The following is a 17,995-nucleotide window of genomic DNA, read 5'->3' as shown; positions in this document are numbered from 1 at the left end:
CCGACTGAGTTTCCCATGGTTGCTGTGCTTGTGTCTTCGGTTATTTGCGCACCCCCACAAGGCAAATTGCACAATGATAAGAGCCGCGATTGTGGCGTGCTGCCTCAGGTTTACAAAAGGCACAGGCTATGGGCGACCTATTTGAAACCTCGAAAGCTTTGCAATTTCTAAGCTGTACTCGAAATAAAGGCATTATCCATGAACGTGAACAGACACGCCAATAGGATTGAAGCTTCACGTAATAGCGCTGAGGCGTCATGCCAAAGATTGTAAGTTGCAGTTAAGGTTTATACGCGTGATTAGGAGACTAAAAGCGACTAAAACCTCCACAGGTAAATATATGCTAAATCTTCTAGTACGTCGCCCAAGCCGAACTCCATACCAGAATTCAAAACACAGATTTAGAACGAGCAAAAAATACGAAGTTGCGTATATATGGGGTGGTAAGAGTTAAAATGTTTGTTGCACCAGTGAAACGAGCTGATATACAAGATCATGTGCGATCTGCAGTGTACACACACACACACGCAGAATACATATTTAATGGCTTCAGCCTTCACATCGAGATAGGCACCTCTTTGCTTTCGTTCATTTCGGCCATGGGTTGCAACGACGCTATTCAGGGGAAGTCATAACTACTCGCAGTTCTATGCGAAACCTAGGATCGCTGTTCGTTTTAGCATCATGGAATTAGACAATGTCCAGATTATGCATACCCGTCGAATCGCAGCGAGTCATTTCGGGTAAACCATGATCAGAAAGCCGCGTCCAACATACGGCTTACGTACACCATACGTACGAGGTCTTAAACGCTCTTACTTGGATGGCAAAAGTGCTTAAGAAAACCACATTTCTCTGAAAGAAAAGTGCCAAACTGCGAGAACCATGCGCGCGTCCGCAGCCGATGAGGAAGTTAACGCTTGCAAATAATCTAAACACTGATGCATCTGCACTGCACCCATATGCAAACAACGAACAACGCTCTTAAACATATATGCCAATAATAAAAACGTTCCGAAATATGATGTGCACTGTACTGTAGCACAATCGCACATGTGCATGGTAATTATATTACGTTCTGTTTACCTATACGCAGGCATCTCACAGCAAATTCGTTCATTTTCTCTCATCAGTAAAGAACAAAAACGGAAGAAAATTAAGGTGTCGGCGTGCGTCAACAAGGTGTGCGAGCGGATCCAGTCTCGTAATAACGTCGCCTCTAAACGTGATGTGGACGTGTGTGCTCTATTCGCAAGCGAAGCGGAAATACGCGTTCCCGCGAAAGACTCCATCGTCTGCGGTACGCCTACTGGAGTTGCTGCAGAAGGGACCAGCCTGCGCCGGCAACAGGTCGCCGGGAAGCTGACGCAATGCTCCCAGACCGCACGCATCCGGCCGTGGGCTTGAACATAGGCACACACACACAACACGCTCTGTAGTGGCGCGCGGAGACGTCACGCCACAGCGCACGCGGGAGCCGTCTTGGAGCACTCGAACGCCTCGACGAACTCGGGCATGTTGAGCAAGGGCAGCAGGCAGGAGACACGCGCGGGCACTGCAGGGGACCGAAGGTTCACGGACGCCGGGTCGAGGATCTGACGCTGCTCCGGCGTGTCATGCTGCGGCCTGCACGACAGTAGGCACAGGCGGCGAAAGAAGGTGCGCTGCGCTGCGCGCCAGTAGGTGTTCCAGTTGGCCGCGTGTCGCTCGGCCGCGTACGAAGCGCTCAGAGCCGCGTAGGCGGTGCGCGCCCCCTGCAACCAGTAGTAGTACTCGGGCGCCTGGTTGTCCTGCGGCCGCTCCAGGGAGATGTTCATCTCGCCGCGCAGGGAGTCCACGCACTGGTCGTATCGCATGAATGCCACCTGCATTCATACGCGAGCCCGATACCACACATGAGCTTTACACGTGTATGTGGGGTGATGGGCGGAGTGCCTCGTAGCGCAGGCAGCAATGTATGCCGCCGCTGAAAAAGCTACATCGAGGGTTTTGTATTATATTAAAATTGGGGGTTTCAAGGTCCCGAACCTGTCCAGCGGGTTATCGTGGACCACTTGGCGAAAGACTCCAGATTAAGCTTGATCACCTGAGTTCTTTTACTTGCACCCAGACGACGGTAAGCGAGCTTCTTTGCATTCTTTCCCCTATGTCGGAATGCGGCAGCCAAGGCCGGGATGGAATCCAAGACTTCTGCTCAATCGCGCAACGCCCTTACCGCGAAGTTACCGCGTATATCGCATGCGTTTTGTTCTACGTAGCCAGGTGCTATTCCTAAGTCAACACGACGATGTCGTTTGTACTTGAATAGTCGGCGTTCTTGGCATTAAATGGAGACGGTGGGGTAAATTTTGAGTTCATGTCATAGTAAGATGAGCACCATGGACAGCCGGCGCGATGTTTTTGCTTGACCTCTAGACTGCGAGAGAGAGAGAGATGCAAAAGAGAGAAAGGTAGAGAGGTTAACCAAAGTTAAAACTTCCGGTTTGCTACCCTGCACTAGGGGAAGGGAAATGGGATGTAAAGAGGGAAAGAAGAGCGCGACAAAAATAAGATCGTGAGAAAAAAATATGAAAAGGGACGGAATGGGGTCATTATAGTCTTTCTAATAAGCCGCTGTCACGTAAAAAGGTCAACAAACCCTTGACCGACTTTCCCTGCGACGACAGTTCATGTCGACATTCCAAAAGTGACCGTTCTGAAAGTGGCCTGCCATCAAGGCGTGCCAACGCGGTAGCTAGTGACAGCCGGTGCGCGCTGTATTGAGGACAGTGGCAAAGTGCGTGTTTGATAGTCCTCTCGCCGCCACAGTAACTGCATGCCGCGCTGTCGTCCATACCGACTCGGAAGGCGAAAGATCTGTAGGCGATACCAAGCCGCAGTCGGCAAAGCACTGCTGTTTCGAGTCGAGAGAGTCCACATGGATGTCGAAGTCGAAGAGATGGGTCCAGTCGGGGTAGACGCGTATGCTTCAAGCTTGGTGTGTTCCATAAAGTTTTGATGGCTTCATTTGCAAGCACACGAATTTTCATTGCAACGTCTGTTCTTGAGAATGGAATGGAGTCTTGCAAGCCCTCCTCATGTGCAGATAGTGCTACTGCGTCGGCTTGTTCATTGCCCATTATGCCACAGTGGCTTTGGATCCACTGTAACGTGATGTGGTGTCCTTGCTCGACGAGGTGGTGAAGCAGCAATCTGATTTCTAGAACTAGTTGTTCGTGGGGTCCTCGGCGTAAGCCAGAAACCAAACTATGATGAGCAGCCTTGGACTCAGTGAACACGCTCCGTTTCTTGGGTAATCCTTCAGAAATTACACGAAGTGCACAATGAGTAGCAGCTAGCTCCGCGGCAGTCGAAGTAGTCTGGTGAGATAGTCGTATCTTTATGGTGGAAGGTTTTGCAGGAAAGATCACCGATCCTGCAGACCCATTCACCGTGGTTGAAGCGTCAGGATATAGATGATGCTCGTTGTACGTCTCGTACAGCAAGAGCAGTGAAAGCTGCTTGAGTGCTGGAGACGAGAGTTGGGCTTTTGTTCGTATTCCTGGTACCGTTAGTCGAACCTTTGCTTGAGCCAAGCACCATGGGGGCAACGGAACTTTCGCTGGAGCTGTATAACCTGATGGAAGGTATGCACGATAGGGCAGGACTGTTCCACAAAAAAGATACACGTGGTCGATCCTCTGGCACTGAGGCTAGATGATGGGCAGGGGCTCGAGCAAGGTGTCTTACGTGTCTTCCATGACTATATGGGTCTTGGCTGGGAAATCGTGTGCAATGGCAATTCTTTCAGCCGTTAACGAGCACCGCGGCAATCCAAGACACACTCTAAGTGCCTGGGCCTGGACGCTTTCGAGTTTACGGATATTACTTCTGCAGCTGTTGGTCAGCACAGGCAAGCTGTATGGCAAATACCCAAGAGCGAGCGTCCTGTACAGTTGCATCATTGCGTGTACTGAAGTACCCCAGATTTTCCTCCAAGAAACACATTAGAGATATCCGTCAGGCGCTTCTTTAGGTAGGCCACATGAGGACTCCAGCAGAGGTCACGATCAATGATTACGCCTAAGAATCGGTGCGTCCTGACATAGGGTATGCTTTGACCGTCAACAGAGACATCGTATTGTCACGTGGTGGTGACGTTGAAGAACACAGTAGCAAATACTGTGAAAAATACTGTGGAAATACTGTAAAGCTAAATTTTATTGGGCGAACCTGCGCCCACAAAAACAGGCTACGCTTATACCACAACGATAGCGGCGAACACGGTCGGCGATCGTCGAAAATCTGATAGCGGGTCCAGCGCGTCGGCTTTTATACAGCAGTCATCGAACGTTCCAGACTAATCGCTGGGACCCGCGTGCCTTCCACAAAGTTCTACACCACTCGCGGCAGGCGATGAAATCAGATAACACAAGGTTCGGCGACAACAGACAGCGGATAGAAGCATCGATAACTTTCCAGAAACTTCGGATACATGCAGACGCGTCCAGCGCTGTGCGATAACATTTGTTAGGTGGCGAAACGTGGTCGCCCGTTAAATATAAGTACACGTGTCAGTATGATCTCATTGGCTTTCGGCTAAACGCGACCAATGCGCAATTTTCTGGCGAGATCTTGAGGCCTTGTTCATTTAAGTACGCCGATGTTGACGTGGCAGCTTTTTGAAGCCTGGGGCGTACTTGCGGCCGTGTCACACCAGATGCCCAGACGCAGATGTCGTCAGCATACATTGATACTTTAACTGTGTTCAGAAGTCGTTCCACGAGACCAATGAGTACAAGGTTGAAAAGCATGGGCCTCAAGACACCGCCTTGTGGAACTCCATGGTGCGTATAATATTGCGAGGTTGGGCCAGCTTCAGTGTTAGGAAATAGAGACCGCCTATCTAAATAACTGCTTGTCCAACGATATAATGGACTGCCTAGGCCCACCGATTAAAATGCTTCAAGTATGGCGTCATGAAGAACGTCGTCGTAGGCCCCCTTTATATTTAAGAGCATTGCGACATAGAACCTCTTACACGTCTTTTTGTGTTGAACATAGGTTACCAGATCGATAACGTTGCCGATAGAACATCGGTGACGTCGAAAACCAGTCATGGCATCCGGGTAGATTTCGTAATTTTAAAGATACCACTCAAGTCTGGCAAGAATCATTCGCTCCATTACCTTCCCAACGCAACTTGCCAGCGCAATTGGTCGGCATGATGTAATCTCTAAGGGAGACTTGCCAGGCTTAAGAAGCGGTACCAGGCGGCTGATCTTCCAACCTTGAGGAACTTTGCCCTCCTGCCAGGACTCGTTATAGATATTGAGAAGCGCACTTCGTGCCTGTTCACAAAGGTGACATAGCATATGTCATCCGGACCAGGCGACGACAACTGATTACATACGGCGAGCGCCGCGTCAAGCTCTTGCGTCGTGAAAGGAAGATCCATGCGTGAATCTCGTGAATCTGGAATACGGTTCAATGTAAGCAAACCTGTGCGAGTCGGCTGGCCCGCAATCATAGCACAGAAGTCTTCCGCCACATCAGTCTCTTGTCGGCGCTGGAATAGTGCTAGGGCCTTAAATGGGAAACGCTGTTCCGGAACAGAACGTAGAACTCGCACAGTTCTCCATATTTGAGATACGGTTTGCGGAGATCTAGCGACGCACAAAATTTCGACCACCGCTAAGCCTCTAGTTTATCCCTACGGCATTGTATCTTCTTTTGCATTCGCCGGGCTGTTCTTAGATGCTGAATTGACTTAGTGCGTCGATATCTTCTTTCAGTACGACGGCGAATCGCACGAAGCCGCTCTAATTCCAGGTCGAATTCAGAATACCTTGGAGAACACGTGAGTGTGCGCGTGGCTGTCTGTGCCGTTTTCTTGATAGCTTGTTGAAGTCCACAAGAGAGGCCTTTGTGACAAGCGCCCTCACTCTGGGATTTAAAGACAGTCCAATCTATTTTTCGTATCGTGGTGGAAGTATACGTGTTAGACATTCCCTTGATCTTGAGGTAAGTGGGGCTGTGGTCACTTCCGCGCGTTTCAATGATCAAAAACTACTTAACACGTCTGGCGAGGCGGTGGGAGACAAAAGTCAAATCGAGGCAGCCGCTCTACTTTACTCCCCGCAGAAATGTTGGACTCGCGTCATTCAGCAGGTAGAGACCATTGTTGGAAACTAATGAAGCTAGTCGTCGCCCCGTTGCGTTAACCGTTGAGCTTCCCCAAATGGTATAGTGTGCGTTGAAGTCCCCGGTGATAATCCATGAACGAGGTTGTGTTTTTAAGATGTCTTTTAGTCTTTTGGTGTCAGGTCGACTTGATGGAGACAGATACACCCCCAAGAGTGCAAAGGGGACTTTCCTATTTTTAACAGTCATGCACACATACTGATTGTCGTCATGAGGTTGCACCGGTTGGACGACGTAAGTGAGTTCACGGCGAATAAACGCGACGACCTTGCTACTTTTGATGTAGCTTGATGAGAATATTGTCTTGTAGCCGGATAGTCTCATTGAATGGGATGCTCTTGGTTCACAGATGACAATGATTGGAAGTCGGTTAGTGAGAACAAATTGACGGAAATCGGCGATGCGAGGTCTTAGACCTCTCGCGTTCTACTGAAGGATCGATGCTTCTCGGATCTCCTTGTGAAATGACTGGTGATTGTCAGCCATGGCTTCACTCAAGGCTTGCTAGGACGGGGCTCAGCGCGTCGCGCACTTGTAGCCCACTTCGAGCAGATGGAGTGTCAATGCTTGTCAGCATGGCCCTGATGACATTCACAATTGATCGCAGCACCGGAATCATTTGGCAGTCGAGTGTTGAAGCCTCACCAACAGGAGCGGGCTTCGATGGGACCATCAAGCGTGGAGGCTCTTCGGAAGACTGAGAGCTGACTCTAGACTGCGATAGGTAGTCTGCCATACGAGAGAAATCAGCAGTGGATAACGCACAAGAGCGCGGTCATTTGACCAATTCGCATGCTAACGATTCACGAATGCGCACAACTTTTGCAGTGCCACTGTGATTCAGTATGTGGAGCCATGTAGCGTAACCTTTGTGTACCACCGCGGTGTAGTGTACATGTCAGATATTGCCCACCCGAGGGGAAGAGGCGAAATTTCTCACACACGCGACCGCGTGCACAGGCAGCACACTTGCCTGAAGAGCGAGAGATGACCTCACAAAGCTTTTCATTCATTAGTATTCTTCAGCATTGGTGAGCCGCCTTCGCTATAGTAGTACGTCGTCAAGTATCGCAATATCTTTTTTTGAATGCGGGCCTATGAATGGTGGGCCGGCACCTTTCTACTGTATTCCTCTCAGCCGCAGTGCCCACGTCTGCGAACACAATTTTTTTACAATGATGTCCAGTGGCGGCGAAGAAACAACTCGTGGAAAATGTGCTGCGGGTCAATTGAGATTTCACCATGTTACTTAACCACCTGATAGAGCTTAACTAATGTTACTCCAGTTCACTTCAGACTGCAGAGTTCTACTAGATATGAGCACTTCCATCATCGACACTACCATCTTCGACGAGTCGTTTCACGCGCATGTTTTTTTTGTTACGCCTGCGGTCAACAGTTAATCGTATATGTGGTTTAGTCTGGTAATTCAAAGCTTTCTTTATAAGAAATGCGACATTACAAATGCTACGTTAAGCCTAACTTTAAGCCCATGCTCCACGAAAATTAAATTCTTAAGCCCATGCTCCACGAAAATTAAATTCTTGCGGAAGAATTGGACAAGCTCTTTTTTTTAGGCCACCTACTAAAAGGAAACGGACGGTTGCGTTTCACGATTTCGTGTCATATATGATGCATCATGTGATTACGAAAGTCATACTTGACAAATTGATATCTTCAATATTTAGGCCGTATCGATTAAAGACCGAGGTTTAATGCTCGTTTTCTTTCATAGCCTTTAGGAATTTGCCGCAAGTATAGAAAAAACCTTCTTCTCAGAGTTATTTTTGTTGCTGCTTTTGTTATAAGCTCTCAGAATATGGCTGGCCCAGCGTGAACTTTATCGTAAACATTGCTGGCGTTCTCATCTTCACACCTATTCATCTTCACACGGATAACAGTGTTAAGAAAGGGTACAAACACACTTTGCAACCAAATGTGTTCTTTCGCGAGGAACCAAGTGTCTACTCTCCCCCACAAACACACACACAAAAAAAAGAAACTATAATGGCAAAGGCCTTCCACAGGGCCTGTCACGTCGCGGAGAGTCACCACCTGCCTGTCCCGTCGTGGGCGAAGCCACCAACTTGATTGGAGAGCCTTCGTTTCCCAAATTAAGTTCCTTAGGACACTCCAATAAAGTTCTTGCCACTGTCACTATAATGGCATGCTGTATATGTGATGCAATAAATGCTTGCCCTGAAGAACCACCCGGCGGACCGTCTTAATCAAAACATCACAATAGGCTAAGCACCCTGATATCTTTGTACGCCGCTTTCAAGTGCGAAATTTAATAAGATAACCTGTTAACGAACACTTTGTAGGCATTTGTGTGAGCTGCAACCACTCATCGTTTTAAAGCAACAGTAACTCAAAAACTATTTGCAGTGATAAAGTCGACCGGATGAATCTGCAGGATTTTCTTTTTCTATTTTGTTGTGTTACGAGCAGTTGCTGTATGCGTATCATATACAGTCAGACGATAAACAAATAAAGCGATAAAGTGTACTATCGATCAGACCATAAACAAATCATTTAAACTATGGCTATTTGGAGTTGATGGAAGAGCATGTTTCAATCCTTGCATTCCATAATTGGTGCGCAGCCGTGGGATATACCAGAATTCACGGTGTCGTATTATATAGTAAATTGGGTTCCTATGTAAATTCGCAGTGTCAGAAAAAAAAGCTAATTCTGTGCTGAATTTGCGACTTATACAGGCACACAATACGCATGGGCGATAAAGAGCTGTTACTTCCTTAACACGTAAACTGGAGTTTAGTTGTACGGAGGGAGCTAAAAAAAGTACATTGGCAATAGCTCTTAACGTGCCCTTTTGCAATGTTATTAATTTGTTCATATTTGTTATCGTGATAGTTCCGGGAACAACACCAAGAGTTTGTGATTCAAGCAGAGCAAAATGTATTAGCTGCTTAGTTTTCTATGACAGTGTGTTTTGAAACTTTCTTGAAACACCTAGGGCACTAAAACGTAAGGCTATTCCAAACTTTTATATTCCAATTATGTAATCAGCCCCACACGATTGGTCAGAAAATTTTCGGACCACCCACACTTCGCCTGTCTGTTACGCGACGTCACGAAAATGGCGAAAACGCCTCATTAGGTATGATATGTGCACACTGATTATGCGGGATTATGCCAAACGAAAGAAACAATTATTTCTTATTCGGCGCCTTTTTCGCCATTAGCCCTCTGCTATTGGTTAAGCGTTTTTCGGTTGCGCTCACTTCGCCTATCTGTCACGCGACATCATAAAACCGCGACATGTCATCGCGTCAAAATGACATGTACGCGTAAAAGGCGAATTAATATGGCGAACAAAACTGAATTTTTTTTCTGAAAAGTCGGGCAGAGCCCCGTTCCAAAAGGAATACAAGATGGCTACCCGCCGATCGCTCTAGCATTGACAAGTCGGAGCTGCCAGTGTACATTGATTTATTTGCGTATAATTAAACTTATTACACGGCCGTGTAACTTTCGGAACATACGGTATCGCTCTACCAACTCTTCTTTGCTGAGGATCCGTTGTAGTGGCATTTTTAATTTTCCGTTGCACGCCGCACGCCGCCGTTGAACGGTGGGTTTCGACCAGCCACCGCTAGCTAAGCAAGAGAAAACGGACCAATCGCAGCCGCCGGCACCACCCTTCTCATCCGGTTATCTGCTTTCTCTGTGCTCACTCGGCTCCATCAGAACCCTCTCCACTTTAGCGTGCTCCTCGTCTCATGTCACGCAATTAGATAAGAAAAACTTCTCAGTATAGACAATGCTATTCACTTTGAAAGCACAACAACTGTCCTCCTATAAACGAGGACCGCGTTTGTTTGGGCTTTTCAAACAACGCTGCGGGTTACCGCCCGATGCTTGCCTCGGTGGTTACGTAAATTTGACGTCAAGAGATTGGAATAAACAAATTGGAATAGTATTACGTGATAGGGCCCCCTAAAGTCTGACATAGCTAGCCTTCCAAATTTTCGATGTGTGCATCCCGCAACAACTTCGTTAAAACTGACCCCAAGTGATCACCAGCTGTATCGGTTACATTGCTCCCCAAAGTAAGAGTCTGGTTGAACGTGTACGACAAGTTTTTTTTTCTCTGTACAAACTGCGTATAAAAATTACTTCCAATGCTAAAATCACCATGCATTTCAATATATTTCATTGTATTAACTTTACATCCCTCCCTATATTTATTTGCATTGCACAAATAAAATAAATATAAAGAGATGGCCTGGCTTTTTCGATACATCCTCTGCAGCACATCACATGTTTACCTGCACTAAGTATTTATTTTCAAAATTTTATTCGGCAATTTCGGCAACACAGCGTTACCATGCCTGAGGCACAAAAGCAGCTGTCGTACCCAACGCTATACAATAAACCAAGAAAACCAGGTAATTCCCGCGGCTACGTCACCTACGACCTGAATCTTTTCCGGCTTTGTCCGACTGAGTACCACGTTAATTTCGACTGCGGTAAAGAGCTCAAACGTGGACAGCTCACCTGCTCCTGACTCGTCCACAAGGACGGCATTCTGCTCGGCACTGCAGCCCGGAGCAGCTCCCGCGCAATTAGCATTCCCAGAGTTCCGAGGGCGAACTCGAGCGGCACGTCCTCCGGGTACAAGATAGGCTCGCGCCGCACAGCCTCTGGAACCCTCAGCGAGTTGGAGACCACGTCATACACAACACGGCTCTCGAAGAAAAGGAAGTCGTCGCTGCCGTACTCGTCCGTGATGACCCGCAGCAGCGGCGGGTCGTCGAGGAAGCGCTTCTGGCGCGCCTTTCGGAGGTTCAGGAAGAGGGCGGGAAATACGCTTAGCGCTGACGACGCGCTCAGACCGCTAACGCCAGCTGCTTCGATCGCGACTCCATTGGACACTGCAGCAGCGAAGCTCCGCAGTGACACGCCTTTCAACATGACATTGGCGTTGCGTTTAATAAGGTCGCCCATCCAAGGGGAGCGCTCGGCATCCTGCAGCACGGAGGAGAGCACGCGCTCGAAGACAGCCCGCGCCATGGTCTCGTGGGAGCGGACAAATTGCGATGCAACCACGTCCTTGGCGCCACTCAGTGAGCTCCAGGTAGCGCGCAAGCATATCCTAACGACTCCCTCCGGACCGTCGGTGCTTCGTTGGCGCAGATAGTCGAAGCGCATCGCCTCCATGAGCACCTGGACGTATACGTACACCACGCCTTTGTCCTTGCGACTTGCGAAGTAGTCGAGCAGCTCCGTGATGGCGCCCAAGTGGGTCAGGATCACTCTGGAATGCTTTCCCAGACGGGATGTCACCGGTAGAACCGTGTTTATTGCCTCCAACCACTGGTTACTGCTGATCTGCCTGTTCAGCGACTCGAAGACTGAGATGACGTAGCTCTGCTCGTTTATCGGCGCGACCATGAGAGGCTGGACGTGAGTGTCCACATGCGTGATGTCGGAGGCGTCCAGGGAGTGGTGTGGGCCATCCTTGGGCAGCATCTCGGAGACTGCGCTCAATAAGGTGCTGAGGTAGTGGTGTAACTCGGCCGACGAGTTGTCGCAGCACTTTTGAGCCAGCGATATGCCGCAGCCGATCCGAAGCCTCACGGCTGCCTTCTGCAAGCGCACCAGTCGGATATCCAGCAGCGTGCGCACTCCATGCACCAATGAAAGGTCTACCACGCGTCCGATGACGTCGGGAAAGGTGGAGAGGGCGAGCAAGTCGACGTATTGCTCGAAGGGCCGAAGCATGTCGGACAGCTGCAGGTTTCGCGCGCCGATAAACCGGTTGCAGAACTGGTAGAACTGCGCCAGGCTAAAGAGGCTTGTTGACACGCGGTTCGGCTCGTCGACCTCATTCAGGCTGCTGTTTAGGTCTCGCAGCAGGTCGCGGGCCGCTCTGTCCACGTATCCGGCGTCGTAGCTTTTGAGCCAGCGGCGGCATACGTGGCCGTAGAAGTCGTGGCACGGGTCAATGGACACGTCGATGACGCGCTCCAGGTCCCGTATGGCACGCTTGCAGCCCAGCGTAGAGCAGGCGTCCAGGTAGTGCGACGGCCCTTGGCGCAGCATGAGGAAGAGCAGCACGCATCCGGCTGAGACGAGCACGCACAGGAAGCAGACCACGAATAGCGCCACCATCTGCCGGTGGTGCTCGATGAGGGATACAGTCAAGTGAGAGATCTCGCGGATGGTGGTGGGTCCGACTGCAAAGTGGGCGCCACTTGAGGAGTTACTTAATCTGACGAAGTTTTTCTAATTTTATGCGGCTAACTTAATTCATGCTAAACGTCCAATTGCAACTTTGCAACTCATGTAACATTGTCCCCAAAGCACGGAGTCTATCTCTACAAAGCACCTGTTCCATCCGCCCGATAGTTATTAGGGGCGATTCAGAATGCTGTAAATGACTAAGAAACAATTAGCGAATCTCTGATATTCAGATTATGCCTGATGTAACTAAACCCATATCATCAACAATGTCTCCCAAATCCGTCGCGAATGTCAGCCTAGTAAGGCTTTCCGTTCAGAAGTGAATGCAGACTCTTGGCAATCTTACACTCTGTCGTGCTTTTTCGCGGCGAAGAATATTTCTTCCGCGTCCTGCCGCGTTATAGGTTGCGCAATAATATGCCCGCACCTTCACGCCAACATCAACGAAATTTTATAGAGAGCAGCTAATTTTCAATCTGTTCACTACACTGCATTGACCGACTTCCCGTCACCACTTGTGCGCGCGTGTTTGCGTAGCATATTTGCGCCTGGCAGTTCCCGCTCTCCGGTTTCAAGGCGTTCGCCAGAAGTACACCATTGAAATGTATTGTTGCGTGTGTGTGCCTGTGCGATGTACTAGCTACTCGTTGCTTACCGACACACCGTCTCTAACATAAGGCCCTTTGTATCTCGGCCTATAACACGTGCGCACTTTGGTTGACCGCTCATCACTGCAGTGACTCCGGTAGCGCCATGAAATTCTATAGATTATCGTACGTTGCTAACAGCCTTGCTAACGACGTACAATATGCTTACGCGGAACAACTGCAGGCAAAGCTTGCAAGGCTATACAGCCTCGCGTGCTGCAACATTATCGTCTAGCTACCTTATGGTTTACTTCACTGCTACCTATAGTGTCACAAGCTACGATCATATTGTTTGCAATATTGATGAGGCCTGTGCTTCATCAGTCCTTGTCAGTTTCCTCCAGCGCGAGTGACGACGACAACGAGTACCGCGTAAACACGGCACATGAGCTGTGCTCGAGAACTAGAACAGCAGGTTCGGCTCGTCCTTAGCAGCACCCTCAACCTACTGCTGCAGTCCCGTACCCTTACCGTTGCCACCATGACTGACCAGTGTCAACAAAACATGATTGCGACGGTTACCAGATCTAGTCACTTCCATGCGCAAGGCGTCAGCTGGAAGGGCAATACGTTTGCGGGCCTGTTGCTAATTCACAACAAAGTTGCTGACGACTATCTCTAGCCAGAATTTTCATATGCCTGGTTATCGCCAGTAAATCTTACTTCCGGAGCCGAATTTGTCTATGCTTACCCTAAAGCTGGCTAGGGTATAACGTCAGCAGGTGGTCGTATCCCCTACGCTATCGCGATTTGAGCAACTATCGAAAGCGCAGTGAGTCACCCCAAAACCACACCATTGAAGCTTAAAAAGTCAGTTTATTTTCCGTTATATTTCAAGAACATACATTCTCGATATTACATTTCGTCAGAGGCGACTGGCTCTGGTATCGAAGGAAGCTGCTATACCGTCATGGCCTCGGCTAACAGCGTACAAAGTCACCAAGTCTAACATTCTTTAGTTAATCTGTGCGCAGGGCACGCTGCAACTTATGCGTATGCAGGCTGCTAATTTACCGGGTTAAGTGCGTGGTATACTGCTTACTACCCGCTGGAGTGTTGCCACTCTTGTCAAGAAAACTCAGGAAGAGGGTCACTTATGGGCCCTTGTATGTACCATGAGTAGTAGTGCTTGCCCGTGCGTGGCTCACTAAGAAGGACATGCAACAGGCATGTATACCTCGAAGCCGCCGGTAACTGTACGAGTGAACATTATGCAGGGTATACTGACGGACAGTGGCGTAGCCAGAGATTTCGTTCGAAGTGGGGGAGGGGGGGGGGTGGAGGGCTCACGTTGGAGCTCGGCCTCCTCCTTACAGAATTTGTCGAGGGATCAAATACATGAATAATAAGTGCATCGCCGTTGCCAAAGACGCTGCAAACGAATTCTTGGACGCTACACACTGTCAAGAGAAGTATGTATTTTTTTCCATGGTTCCATGGTTTTAATGGTTTTTTCAATGCTTCCATGGTTTTGTGTATTTAATAATCAAAGAAAACATCACACAAACTTTAGAACTATATCAGTTCGAAACGAGCTAAGCAGTGCATGCCGCTGATATGATAAATGTAAAGGCCGTGAAATGAACAAGTTGAGGACAAATATTTTAATGAAATTAGGAAGGAACAGCGCCAACTAAGACAATCACAAGTGGGGAGAACGACACAGGACAAGCGCCATCCTGTGTTTTGTTTTGTCAATGTGCGTTTTGGATATTTACTGGGCAATTTCGGGAAAAGTTCGCCTCATCAGTCCAGAGAACCTTGGTGAGAATGTCAGAATCCTGCTCCTCTTGAATCAAAATCCAATTCGCAAAGTCGAGTCTCTTTTGGAGAACCTTTGACTCCAGGCATTGATGCAACTGCAGATGATAGGGATGCAGTCCACCTGTTTTCAATATCCTCCAGACAGTTCAGTTGGACAAACAGAGCTGTGTGCTCACGCTGCGCGTGCTAGCGTGTAGATTAGCAGCCATGAAAGATCGCTTCAATTTTTTTGCTTCAATCACTCGTAGGTGTTGAATATTGTCACCGGGCTCGGTAGCGTACCCGGGGCCAGCTTCGAAGTATTCTTGTAGCCTGCTGTCTCTGTCCACCCGCAGCTCAGGGCAAGAATCATGTCTGCTTTTTCCTCGTTGGAAAAAGGCACCACGAAATTGTTCGCATTTTAATAGCCCATGCACGATAGCCTGATTATCGCTGTCTGGAACTGCCACTACCACCATGTTCGTCAGTCGCTTTACGCAGCGCAAACGATAACGGTTGCTAGCTTAAATCGAACAGCCAACGCTTGCGTCGCTGCCCTGTCGCCTTTCGAGCGGCAGCGCATCTATGGCTGTTAGTGGGCGGAAAGCTTGGGAGCAGTGTAGTCACGACGTGCAAGCGGGCATGTCACTTTCTTTTTCGCGGGCATCCGCAGTAAGCTGAAAAACACTAATACTTAATGTTGTGTGCGCGCGAAACCAAGCACGCGTGTTATCGCGTGCTGTCTGCGCATGCTCTCTGCCCGGCTATCTCTTATCGGGTAGCCCGTGCTGGTTTTAAAAGACCGCTCGCACGGGCCCACCGCGCGCAGTATGTAACCTGTTGGCTGCCTGCCAAGTAACAGGAATAAACGTTCTTTCGACGCTACGTCTACGCCGCCCAGTTCTTGGATGCCAGACATGACATATTGGCGACGAGGGTGGGACGACCGCCGTACGGAATTCGCAGTGTGAAGAACCTGGCCTCTGTGTAAAAGCTTCCCGCCACGAAGATTTCCCTGCGGTGAAATTCCTGAAACTGGCATCACGGCAGCCGAAACTTCCAAGTGAGTCATGAGTCACATCGGCCACATTGAACCTTTCGACGAGACCACGAGTGACTGGCGCTCGTACGAGGAAAGGTTGAAAGCCTATCTTTTGGTCAACGATGTTCCAGTAGCAAAGAAGGTTCCTGCGTTCCTGAGTCTCATCGGCGCGAAGACCTACGCGCTGCTCAAGTCGCTGACGGCACCGGACGCACCGTCGTCACGAGAGTTTGACAGTCTCCTGAAACTCCTGAGCGATCACCTGGCACCGCAGTCGTCTGTCATCGCAGAGCGTGCTAAATTTTACAAGCTGTCACAGCGAAGCGGTGAGTCCATTACCGAATTTGTCGCGGAACTTCGAAGGCTGGTGCAGAGTTGCGAATTTGGAAGTTTCTTGGATGAAGCGCTCCGGGACTGTTTCGTTTGCGGCCTGCTCCGCGAGGACATTCAGCGTGTGTTGTTCACGGAAGACAAAAAGCTAACCTTCCAAAAGGCCGTAGATAGAGCTCTTGCCATGGAAACTGCAACGATTAGCGCGGCGTTCACGCATAACAGCGCATCCCCGGCGTACGAAGTGAATAAGGTTCGAGGCGAAAAGCAGTCTGTGATGTCGGCAAGCTGCTTCCGTTGCGGGTCACCCAATCACTCTAGCGAAGCATGCCCTCATATCGGCGATACATGTTACAATTGTAACCGAAAAGGGCATATTCAACGCGCCTGCAGGAAAGGAAAGAAAGCTAGGGAGGCAAAGCTCCGGAAACGTGTGAAGATGCTCACGTCCGTCCGAAACGAGTCGTCTGTCTCACTTAAATCATTCAACGCAGACCCATTTACTGTACCCGTGAACGTTGACGGTGTCCTACTGACGATGGAGCTTGACACCGGCGCAGCCGTATCCGTCATATCATGGCGCGAATTCCAGAGGTTGTTTCCACGTAAGCGACTTCAGCCAGCATCGTTAAAGCTGCGCACGTATACTGGGGCCATAGTAAAACCGAAGGGTCTGGCGAAAGTCGTCGTGCGCCACAACGACCAGTGCGTGGAGCTTCCCCTGTACGTCGTGGACTCTACAGGACCGGCACTCCTCGGCAGAGAATGGTTGCAAGATATTCGTTTGGATTGGAAGAACCTAGTTTTTTTTAATCACCTTGGTCTCTCTCGAGAAATATCAAAGCACTGGCAAGAAAAGCTGGAAGCCATGCTAGAAAGCCATTCCGAACTTTTCAAGGATGAGCTAGGTACCATCACGGAAGAGCAGGCCGAGCTTGTCCTTCGCGAAGGGTCACAGCCGAAGTTTGTAAAGGCAAGAGGCGTTCCCTTTGCTCTGCAACGTGCAGTAGAAGCGGAACTTGTGAAAATGGAGAAGCTTGGCATCATAACGCCTGTTGCTACAAGCGAATACGCAACGCCCTTGGTACCGGTAGTGAAGAGGGATGGAAGCCTCCGACTGTGTGGCGATTATAAAACCACCGTCAATCCCTGTCTAGAAGTAGACCGCTACCCGCTACCTCGGATAGATGACCTTCTCGCAGCGCTTGCAGGAGGGGAGGAATTTTCGAAGATTGACCTGAGTAGGGCCTACCAGCAGGTAGTTATGGCGGAAGGCTCCCGGAAACTACTGACGATAAACACGCATAAGGGCTTGTATACTATGAACCGTCTGGCTTTCGGCATTTCGTCCGCCCCAAGCATATTTCAAAGAATTATGGACAACATGCTGAAAGGGTTGGAAGGAGTCAGTTGCTACCTTGACGACATCCTGGTCACAGGCAAGACCAAGCGAGAGCACTTCCGTAACTTGGAAGCCGTCTTGTCAAGATTGCAGGAACGCGGTGTGCGCATCCGGCGCGATAAGTGCTCGTTCTTTCAACGAGAGCTCCGTTATCTGGGCCACGTCATCAACGCCGAGGGTGTTTGCGCATCGCCTGAAAAGGTACTGGCACTACTAAATGCGCCTGCTCCAAAAGACAAGCAGCAACTGCAGTCATTCCTTGGGATGGTCAATTATTACGGCAAGTTTGTTCAGCGTCTCTCGACTTTGGCACAGCCGTTGTACAGGCTGCTAAAGCAAACAACGGAGTGGACGTGGGATGCGTCATGCCAGCTTGCTTTCACGGAGATAAAAGCAGCTATGGCTTCCCCTCCAGTTCTTGCCCATTATGATCCG

General features: G+C 49.4%; 1 protein-coding gene across 1 annotated transcript in view; it reads right to left on the bottom strand.

Annotated features, from left to right (window-relative positions):
- Positions 1 to 471: 471 nt before the first annotated feature.
- LOC142570437 (uncharacterized) overlaps positions 472 to 17,995 on the bottom strand; it is a 40,555-nt gene continuing 23,031 nt past the window's right edge. The window contains exons 5-6 of the mRNA XM_075678822.1: positions 10,708 to 12,389; positions 472 to 1,865 (exon numbers count right to left, since the gene is read on the bottom strand). Of these exons, the coding sequence (XP_075534937.1) occupies positions 1,455 to 1,865; positions 10,708 to 12,389 (2,093 nt within the window). The 3' untranslated portion in view covers positions 472 to 1,454. The remainder of the gene's footprint in view (positions 1,866 to 10,707; positions 12,390 to 17,995) is intronic.

This window comes from Dermacentor variabilis, chromosome 2 (genome assembly GCF_050947875.1).
Source record: "Dermacentor variabilis isolate Ectoservices chromosome 2, ASM5094787v1, whole genome shotgun sequence".
Taxonomy (NCBI): domain Eukaryota; kingdom Metazoa; phylum Arthropoda; class Arachnida; order Ixodida; family Ixodidae; genus Dermacentor; species Dermacentor variabilis.
The sequence above is the reverse complement of the archived record's forward strand: the minus strand, read 5'-3'. Positions and strand labels throughout refer to the sequence as shown.